Source organism: Rana temporaria, chromosome 1 (genome assembly GCF_905171775.1).
Source record: "Rana temporaria chromosome 1, aRanTem1.1, whole genome shotgun sequence".
In the NCBI taxonomy this organism is placed as follows: Eukaryota; Metazoa; Chordata; class Amphibia; order Anura; family Ranidae; genus Rana; species Rana temporaria.
Window position 1 is genome coordinate 426,789,537 of NC_053489.1, and position 10,925 is coordinate 426,800,461.

General features: G+C 43.4%; 1 protein-coding gene across 3 annotated transcripts in view; it reads left to right on the forward strand.

The window, feature by feature from the left end:
* Positions 1 to 8,842, forward strand: part of LOC120914841 — a 230,518-nt gene extending 221,676 nt beyond the window's left edge. For all 3 annotated transcript variants that reach the window (XM_040325338.1, XM_040325337.1, XM_040325339.1), the window contains 2 exons: positions 8,132 to 8,242; positions 8,750 to 8,842. In XM_040325338.1, the coding sequence (XP_040181272.1) occupies positions 8,132 to 8,242; positions 8,750 to 8,767 (129 nt within the window). In that variant the 3' untranslated portion in view covers positions 8,768 to 8,842. The remainder of the gene's footprint in view (positions 1 to 8,131; positions 8,243 to 8,749) is intronic.
* Positions 8,843 to 10,925: the final 2,083 nt, after the last annotated feature.

Consider the following 10,925-nt stretch of genomic DNA (forward strand, 5'->3'; position numbering starts at 1 on the left):
TTTCAAACATTGTTGAATAGCAAAATCACAGAAATTAAATTGAGTGAATGTGACAGGCAAACAAGATTCATTCTCCAAAATGCAAATAAAGCTGATGTTTTAACATCTGGAAATGCAAAGCACCTGTGTCTCAACAATCAAAGGATATTTATTTGGAGGGTCGACGAGAATTAATGTTTTGGGGGGACATCCATGTGTGTCACTTCTTTGCAAAAAAGGGGCAGGATCAGAGCTTGGCCTAGAACTACGCCAAAAATGGAGGATTGCTGAAAGAATAAACAAAGAAAAATCATCATAAATGTATCGTCTATGCAATGTGTGCGATTTATGATATACAATATCAGTGTGCTGATGAGTATACCTTTTGTTTTTTCGTATTTCTTATAGGGGAAAGAAGACGCCAGCAATTGGAGGAGGCAGAGAGGGCCAGACACCCACAAAATCAAACACCTCCACATGTTGAGGAGGAGGAGGCTGTGGAAGGAAGAGAGGAGGATGTGGAAGGAAGAGAGGAGGCTGTGGAAGGAAGAGAGGAGGATGTGGAAGGAAGAGAGGAGGATGTGGAAGGAAGAGAGGAGGATGTGGAAGGAAGAGAGGAGGAAGACTTAACTCTGGATTTAGAATTCGGTGAAGATGAGGCGGAACTGGACGAAGCAGAATTGCGTGATTTTGAAGGGGTAGTGATGGATAAAGAAGGAGTTCTGGAAGAAGATGGAGGAGTCGTGGATGATGAGGGGGAGGTGGTGGAAGAAGGAGGAGTCGTGGAGGATGAGGCTGAGGTGGTGGAAGAAGGAGGAGTGATAGAAGATGAAGAAATTGGGGATGTGGAAATTATCAGGCCATCAGGTCAGTGTCACCCCAATATTAATAGGGCCAAACATATGCAGATAGGCTGGAAACTATTTACATATTTTGAATGCCAATTTGTTTGTTTTTAGGGGATGAAGATGGTGTAGCACATTTTTCACGTGCAAGTGCTTCAATAATAGTCCAGCAGGTAATGGAGTGCAGCACGGAAATGGACAATATGCGGGAAAGGATGGTCGTCATGGAGCAGAATGTTCGAAATGTAATTTCAGAGTGTAGCACGGAAATGGACAACATGCGCCAAAGGATGCTAGTCATCGAACAGAATTACAAAAATATCATTGACATGATGGGCCGTGTCAAAGACTGAAACACAAAAGCCCATCCCCCGCCCACAAAACCATTTTTAATTTTTGTACTTTATAATACGCCAAAATTTCTAAATGCACACACAGTGTGCCAATATGTGCTATCTGCCATCACAGACTATCTATTGTCTGTGCTTTGTGGGTACAAACCCCTCCTCGATCCTCAAGTAGTTGAGAGGAAGAAGGGTTTGCTCCCACAAAACACAGACATTGATCACCCATGATGTCAGATAGCACATGTGGCCATTTGTCTGTTTAACCAATGACATTTGGCGATTTTTCACTGAATGTGTGCATTTAGAAATTTTGGCGTGTTCCAGTGTGAAAGCACACCATCCATGACTGACTGCTGTTCTTTTTTTATATTTTTGTTTGGTGTTGATCTTTTTTGGTTTGTAAATGTTTACAGTTTCAGATCACAAAACGAACAAGAAATCTCACCTAAAGAAATAAGTTAACTAATTTTCTTTAAAAACTAAAAAAATTTTTTGTTGTGTTAAAATTTTTATAAAAAAATTATACACAAACAAATACAAAGCAAAAAAATGTTTTGTAGAAAAACAAGACCCAAACATTTCTAAATGTAAATAAATGTCTTCTTAAAAAAAAATAATTAAAAAAAAAAAAATTGAAAAAATAACCAAAAAAAATGAAACATAAATTATTCTGGGTTATTGAAAACCAAACTAAATAATAACTTTAATTTTGAACAAAAGTAGAAAAAATATATGTTTAGAAGTGTGTATATATATATATATATATATATATATATATATATATATATATCTATCTCTAGAGATAGATATATAGGAGACAAGCCAAAAAATTCTGGCGTATAGTTTCAGTGAAATTATTCTTACATTGTGTTTCGATCAGTATTATTGCTAATCACTGTCAATAAAGACAAAAAACTAAATAATTCAAAGCCAATATTTTCTAAAAAAAATTAGCAAAAAATGTTTTCAGCCAAAAAATACACATTTCTTGTTGAAAAATGACTAAAATAAATAAATTTAGTTGTGACATCAAAAGCTGAAAAATGAGTGGCTTCTTATTTCTAGACTGAATACCCAGTTTGTAGATGAGTGAATAATGTGCAAATGTGGTTAGTTAATACATCTGAGTAAGTAAATTTGGCACTAGAAGTGCACTATTTTTGGAGAGAACCTGGAAGACAGAAAAATTGAGAAAAAGCAGTAATGACAAACAACTGTATAAAGTCCAATGGTCTAATTATTTATTAGTTGTGAGAATATTCCTTTCTTTGGGGGGCCGAATTAGAAAGAAATATGATCTGGCATAGCAATGGCCCCCCGACCCATGAAGTACTCAACATATTTGTCGCGTACCTCACGAGCAGATTGGGGGGCCAAGCCAGCGCAACCAGTGTCCAGGCCAGGAATGTTCTCTGGGGGTAGTCCTGCCTCAGAGCCCATGGGGGCTAGGTACGTATGGGAGTGCCTGCGTAGAAAATTGTGCAAAATGCAGCAGGCAAATATAATGGTGTTCAATTTATATTCCGCCAAATGTATCGATGTCAGGAACAGGCGGAACCGGTTGGAGAGTATCCCAAAGGCAACCGAGCCCTGGACAACCGAAAATTGAACACCTTCCTCTCTAAGGTGAGGGTCCTCTGGGGAAAAGGCCGCATTAGGTGAGGTCCAAGGCCGAAAGCCTCGTCCGCTAGGAACACAAACGGAAGTCCTTCCACATTATCTTCATCTGGTGGCAATGCCAGACCACCAGTTTGGAGACGATCATAGAAATCAGTCCGTGAGAACACTCCCCCATCTGACATCCGGCCGTTCTTCCCCACGTCCACATATAGAAACTCATACTGTGCCGACACCACCGCCATCAACACGATACTATGATAACCCTTGTAATTATAATAGTAGGACCCCGAGTGGGGTGGGGGCACAATGCGGACGTGTTTCCCATCTATTGCTCCACCGCAGTTAGGAAAATCCCACCGCTCGGCAAATTGGGAAGCCACAGACTGCCATTCCTGTGGTGTGGAGGGTAGCTGTGGGGACAAACAAAAAAAGAGATTTAGTACTTTGGCACATAAACATTGCAAACATAATCCTACAAGCATCCTTGTGCAACTTTACATTTTTAAAATAGCATTTTCAAATTATGAAGGGAGAATTTCGGGGCACAAATAGATAGGCCCACTTAATTAATAAGAGACTCCACAGCCCTCTGATGGGGACAAAAACACTTTGAAGGGGGGGTGGGGGGTGTTTAAACTGTTTTTAGAAAACAAAACAAAAAAAATAAAAAGTGGCAAGGTGGGGGTTGGCCCGAAGATAGCATGCTGGACAGGTTAATATTGGGTAAGATCCAAATATGCAGGTAGGCCAAAATAAAAAGAACATGTAAAAGCTGATATCAACATGCATAGGGAGAAAATGGAACGTTAGTTAAACACACAGCATATCTGGGAATAAAAAATAAATGTTAGTTGCCAACATTATTAAAGACACATTGTGAGGTTAAAATGAGGAAACTTACCTTCATATACTCCTCGTGCATAACTTTAATGATGGCAGCACACGTGTCCGGTATGATGACCCCAAGCGCCTGCGGAGAGATGCCTGTCGAGAACTTGAGGTCCTGCAGGCTCCTCCCAGTCGCCAGGTACCGCAACGTGGCAATAAGCCTCTGCTCGGCCGTGATGGCTTGGCGCATCACAGTGTCCTGCCTCATGATATAGGGGGACAGAAGATCCAGCAGACTGTTGAATACGGGGTCCGTCATGCGGAGAAAATTCCTATAGTCATTAGGATTATTCTCCTGGATTTCCCTAAGCAGAGGCATATGTGAGAACTGGTCACGCTGGCGCAACCAATTCTTGGTCCAGAAACGCCTCCGCCCCCTGTTTCTGGCCAAAGTACTGGAATAATGAACATATCCAGCAGCCATCCCATAAACAGCACCAACTCGCGAAAATTGACGCTGCTGCTCCATCATGGCTTCAAACCGGCCGGCTGGTCAGTCAAGAACACACTCCAACAGAAAGCACAATCAAATCCAGCGGTACCTGCAAAGAACGCACGACACACAGATACGAACGCACAGTACGAAACTGCAAAGCAGAACGAACTGCACGCCTGTACCCGAATGCCAACTACGTACCCACAAGCACACGCACTGAACGAGAAAATACTACCTGCTAGATTTACAGCGACTGAGCCTTTAGTAAATAACCCCTATAGTGTTTTAGATCACCAGCATTTCCTGCTCTTTTTTGCGATCGGTTTGGTGATTTGGGAATCCTTGCAGGAGAGGAACTCTGAAACACCCATAGCAGGTCCCCCTGAAGTTCGGCCCCCCTCCTCCTTTTTTTGCTGCTGAGCCAGTTGTAAACCACAGTAGGGAACCGGCTGTTAGGCCAAAAGGTTTCCTGTACCATGAATTGCAGCGGCGGAACCTGAGAGCCGATCAGAAAATCGGTTGGGGTGCCGACCTCCTCTTTAAGGAAGTGTCTGTTTTAAATGTATAAAAAAAGTTTTACTTTAAAGTATAAGTTCACCTTTAGCAAAGTTTTCAAAAGATCCCTCTATTTATTTTCATATGTAGCACTACCCACGTAGGAGCTGCTGGTTTAACTTTGGGCCTTGCACGTTACCTCGCTCTTCATTGTCTAGGGGATGAGATGAGAGTCTAAGGCCTCGTACCAACGACCGAGTTTCTCGGCAAAAACCAGCAAGAAACTTCCTGGGAGATATTTTTTTGCCAAGGAAACCGGTCGTGTGTACATTTTCGTCGAGGAAACTGTCGAGAAACTCGTCGAGCCAAAAAGAGAGCAAGTTCTCTATTTCATCGACGGGAGTCTCAAATTGGCTCGTCGAGTTCCTGGTCGGGCTGGTTTCCGACGAGAAACTTGAGCGTGTGTATGCTAAGAAACCCGCGCTTGCTCAGAATAAAGTATGAGACGGGAGTAAAAGTAGCATTTGTAATGGAGATAACATATTTTTCAAGCTGTAACAGACTGAAAAGTGCAAATCGTCTCTTAACAAACTTTTACTTAACACGCAAACACATGAGATTAGCAAAACCAGCCCCAAGAGTTGTGCCAGTGGAATCGAACTTCCCCTGCAGTTGTATGTGTTGTATGTCACCGCGTTTGAGAACGAGGAGATTTTGTCTTGACTGTGTGTATGCAAAGCAAGCTTGTCGAGTTCCTTGACAAGCCTAACAAGGAACTTGACGAGGAAAACGATGTGTTTCGCCCGTTGAGTTCCTCGGTCGTGTGTACGAGGCCTGAGAAACTTCAATGTCCACACAAGTTGTAAATCCCTTTTCTGTCAGGTTTCTTTATTTTCACACACACTCGTATAGCTAGAGGGACAGAGGGTAAGGGGAAAGTTCAGGCACACGATGCAGATCAATGGGGAATTTCTATTGTTTCAATAGTCAACTTACCACTTTCCTCAGAGTGGGTATTGCTCACCCGGATAGGACTCTCTCGCCGGCCTAGCAGCCGGGATGATGCACGAACAAAAATAATACAGTCTCTGCCACAGACCTTTCTTTGAAAGTAGAAATAAAGTGTTCCAGAATCCTCTGCCACAGGATTTAGCACCCGGATTCCCAGCCGTACAGTTTAGAGCCTTTAAGCCGACCCGGCAACAATGTAAGGCATCATAGAACACGGTGCATCCTCCAATAAAGTTACCAGGCCTCTCACGAGACACCAGCCTTCCGCTTGGTCTTCTCCAGGACAGGTCCTCCCCTGGTTTCCTCCATTGAGTGGCTTCCTCCCGCAGGACAGACAGCACAGGGTCACCTTCAAAGTGCAGGCCCCAGTCAAGACGACTGGCCCTACATAACGGAATTGCAGCCTCGGGCCAACGTGGTCCCGGGGCTGAAAATGGACCATCACATACCTTGAGCCAGGAGGGCCACGAGGCAAAAAGCCCCAGAAAATGGCGTCTGCCCCTTAAGTATCCTTCCCCAGCGGGGAGACCACTCTCACTGGGCTGTTCCCGGGGAAAGGCCCCCCATACACTCTGGCTTGCCTGTGTTCCAGCATTGGCCTGTGGTGGTAACACCACCTACAGGAAAACAATGAGAGAAACCCTCCAAGCACAGCCATAGCCGGAACAGAGGCTGATTTGGCTTTGATCACCAGAGTCTGAGCTAACTACCAGCTCAGACACCCACTAAATGTAAACATAGCACCTGGTCATCAGGAGCAGGGCGCTACACATACCACACATAACCAGTGCTCTATGTACCAAGGAGAGAGCACACAGAACACACACACACATCCTAGAGCAGCTGCTAGGGCACACACAATCATAATGTCCTGTCCACCCTGCAAATGGTAATGTCTATCCATTATAATACATGTGCTTCCACTGTGGAGACTCTCAAAATGTAGTTAGGCCTACAGAAAATACTGATGTGCCTTGATGGGGCTCTGTAGCTTATGCATGTATTTGCAAATGTGTGCAAACAAAACCCCTGTTTTTAACGCATACTGTTAGACAGGTCAATTTGGTTGGTTGCAGGCTGGTCGGTAAGTTGAGCTGGGAATTTCTTTGGATTTGTTTGCATGATGTAAAGGCCAGTTATAGGTGAGGGCAGTGGCCATTTGTTTGCACACAAAATCATAATGTCAGAAGATATGGAATTGTATAGGGGGATTTTTGGAAATTATTGTTGAAGATGAACTTAATACATCTTTGCTTTGGGATTGAACATTTCAAATTATGTACAGTATATAGTCTGCAACCAAAGACAGTGTGGTCTCAAAATAATGTACTGCACATGTGGCAATCTGGGGACCTCAGTTGGGGTCCAGACTCTAGGAGCGAGCTGGTCTGTTAGCAGACATGGGGGGTTATTTACGAAAGGCAAATCCACTTTGCACTACAAGTGCACTGCAAATACACTTGAAAGTGCAGTCACTGTAGATCTGAGGGGGACATGCAAGGAAAATAAAAACCAATATTTTAGCTTGCACATGATTGGATGATAAAATCAGCAGAGCTTTCCCTCATTTCAGATCTTCCCCCCAGATCTACAGCGACTGCACTTCCAAGTGCACTTTCAATGCACGTGCAGTGCACTTGTAGTGCAAAGTGGATATGCCTTTTCGTAAATAACCCCCATGGTCTTCTTTAACCACTTAAGGACCGCCTCCTGCACATATACGTCGGCAGAATGGCATGGCTGGGCACATCCACGTACAGGTACGTCCTGTACTAGTACCCAGCCTGGGGTCGCAGGCGCACGCCCGCGGCGCGCTCCCACGACCCGGTCCGAAGCTCCGGGACCGCGGGACTCGCGGACCTGATCGCCGCTGGAGTCCCGCGATCGGTCGCCGGAGCTGAACAGGGAAAGCCGCGTGTAAACACGGCTTCCCCGTTCTTCACTGTGGCAGCAGCATCGATCGTGTCATCCCTTTTATAGGGGGACACAATCGATGACATCACACCTACAGCCACACACCCCTACAGTTGTAAACACACTTCAGGGAACACATAACCCCAACAGCACCCCCTGTGGTTAACTCCCAAACTGCAACTGTCATCTTCACAATAAACAATGCATTTTACCACCAAAAGAAAGCTCTATTTGTGGGGAAAAAAGGACGCCAATTTTGTTTGGGAGCCACGTCGCACGACGGCGCAATTGTCAGTTAAAGTGACACAGTCCCGATTTGCAAAAAGGGGCCTGGTCCTTTAGCTGCATTTTGGTCCGGGTCTTAAGTGGTTAACAGAGTAATGATACATACAATAGACCTTCTGTGTTTGTAGTAAATAATCAAGCTTTTAAATGCACATAAGAGTTTACTTTAAGGAAAGTTGTGCACAATATAAGCACAACTTTGGTGAATAAAAAGTATGTACTGTATATTTACATTTACATATGAATAAGCCAAATATTTTTGTATTGATATTCCTCATTCATCTAACAAAGCACTTTGCTCTTACTCCTAGATTCTAGACATGCTGCAGACATGGAGGAATACTTCTGGCGAGGAGGCCCAGTTACAGACACTACAAAAGGCTCTAAAACAAACGAGTAATGCTGACATTGCCAATGAGATCTTCAATCTTAATTTTTATTTCAAATAGTTTTTATTAAGGTTTCAAAATATATCGTTACAAGTACAATAATAGAGTCTTACAATCTGTCATATAGACGGCAACGTACCGATAATAAACAGTATACAGGTGATGAGTACGCACCAAGGTGCGCCAGGAGTGGTTCGGTGAAGGAACAGTAACAACGGAAGAACATAATCCAAACCACAAAAGCAACAAAGGAATTCTCTGTGTGAACACAGTGTTGATGTGTCAAGATTGTAACATAGGCATAGGGAAAGCAGGGGGATTAGGGATGGGGTAGGATAGGGCCGAGGGGGGGGGGGGGGAAGGGGGCAGTGGGGGGGGGAAGAGCACCAGTATAGGTCCTGTTATATAGTCAGTGGTATCATTTGGAATATGTATTGGAGTACCAGAGGGTCCAGGGGTTCCAGAGGGCAAGGAGTTTGGGGAAGTTGGATTTCCTCCGAGCTAGGATTGTCTCATACGTGTGGTGTGTTTGTACGAGGTTTCAATCTTAATTTTTAAACATTATAGACTTCATTAGACTCATAGATAAATTATTGCCTGACACTTTGCTAATAAATCAGGAGGCAGTATCAATTATAGCATTTTCATTTAACAAATCAGTTTGTAGGCTTCCAGAATAAGTTTCCTTGGGTACCGAGTGTTTTTTCTGGATTGACCAGAAAAATCGAATCATTACTGGTCTCCACAGAACTGTTTTATTTATTACATGTATTTATACAGTGCTGACAACTTACACAGCACTTTACATACAGTAGACTTACAATCTAAGGTCCCTATCTTATGCATACCTGCAATGGGAAGTTCACCTACCAGCATATCTTTGGAGTGCAGGAAGAATCTCACGCAGGCAAAGAAGGAACCTGCAAGGATTCAAACCAGGGTTACCAGTGCTGTGAAGCAAAAGTGCTAACCACTAAGCCACTGCTCTTCCACATGAAACTAACATGGCTTCCTTAACTCTTTCCCCTAGACAATCCTTAATTACTTTTTCTGTGCACCCCATGGCAGCATATGTGAGTTCAATAAGTAGAAGTTATGTGTACAGTATGTAGCGCTACCCCAGTAGAAGGTGCTGGTGAATAGGGATCCCCCACCCTGCACAGCCAGGCACACTGAATTTCCACAGCAGTCTTGAGTCAAAAAACAGCCCAGCAGTTTTTTTTTTTGTGTGTTTTGTTTCTAGGAGTTAATAAACTTGAATGGGGTTAGAGGTAATATGTGATGCCCACTTGACTTTAGCAAACTCTTAATGGGCAACTTTCCTATGTACAGTCTATTTACACATGTGAAATTAGGTTACTGCGCAAAATCTATAAAAAACACACTAATATTGTGATCAAAAATCATATAAATCGTGCAAAGTGGAAAAGGTAAATGAATAAATCAAAATATAAAATGACGTAAAATAAAGTCCATAAGTGAAGTGGCAATAAATACTGCTAAAGAGAAGAATAAATGTCCACCAATCCCAGAGAGGAGTGAGTAACTGCACCAAGAAACATCAATCTGGTCTCCCAGAACTCTCACCTCACTAATGAATAAAGACAGCTGTACGGTATTAGATGTCTCCACCTGCATAAACCATTCCACACATCACCTTCCCTGGTATCTCTCCGTCCGAATAGCAAAAGCTTTAGCCCGTCTCCTTTGTTAATACCTGTATGATCTCTGTGTCAGGGAACACGAAGAACAAAAAGAGAGGGCCTCCAATCGTGTAGTACTTTCAAACTTAGGGGAATGTTTATTGCAGTGTGAATACACTTATATCAAACAAATAAAACAAGTGCATATAAAAGTAAATAGTGGCGTCCTCTGCGCCGTCTCATATCACTCCGGATGTACGTCTGCCCACGGCCAATCCCTACGCGTTACGACACAGTCACGTGTCTTCATCTGGGGACAGCTGTCTTTATTCATTAGTGAGGTGAGAGTTCTGGGAGACCAGATTGATGTTTCTTGGTGCAGTTACTCACTCCTCTCTGGGATTGGTGGACATTTATTCTTCTCTTTAGTAGTATTTACTGCCACTTCACTTATGGATTTTATTTTACATCATTTTATATTTTGATTTATTCATTTACCTTTTCCACTTTGCACGATTTATATGATTTTTGATCACAATATTAGTGTGTGTTTTATAGATTTTGCGCAGTAACCTAATTTCACATATTTACTTATTGTTGTTTTGTAAACACTGCAAGTTTTTGCTGCAATTTCGTAACTGTTTATTTTGGAAGATTTTATTTATTCACCATTTAGTAGCGCGAAAGACATCACTCGCTATAGTCTATTTACACACTCCCCAGCTTCCTACAGCACATCACTGCTTGCAGAACAAAATCTCAGCTGCCCTCACACCTGGTCCTGTGTATCCAGATCAGGACTTTTCAGTGTGTTGTAGAGGATCCCTCCAGCACCTGAGCCCCAGGACAGAGGTCACCCACCCCCAGACTGGGGGCTACCCTCAAGGGCCTCCAACAGCCTCCTCGGCAATCCATCTCCAATCTTCCACCTAAAATCCACTGCCCCTGCTGGACTGACCCTTAGTATTTAAGAGGTCCCTCCCCCTGCCAGTCCACCTGACCGGCTGTTGATTGGGGCCCTCATCAATACTCCAGGCAGCTCCTCCTAACCCCCCTTCCATTCTTCTGGAAGT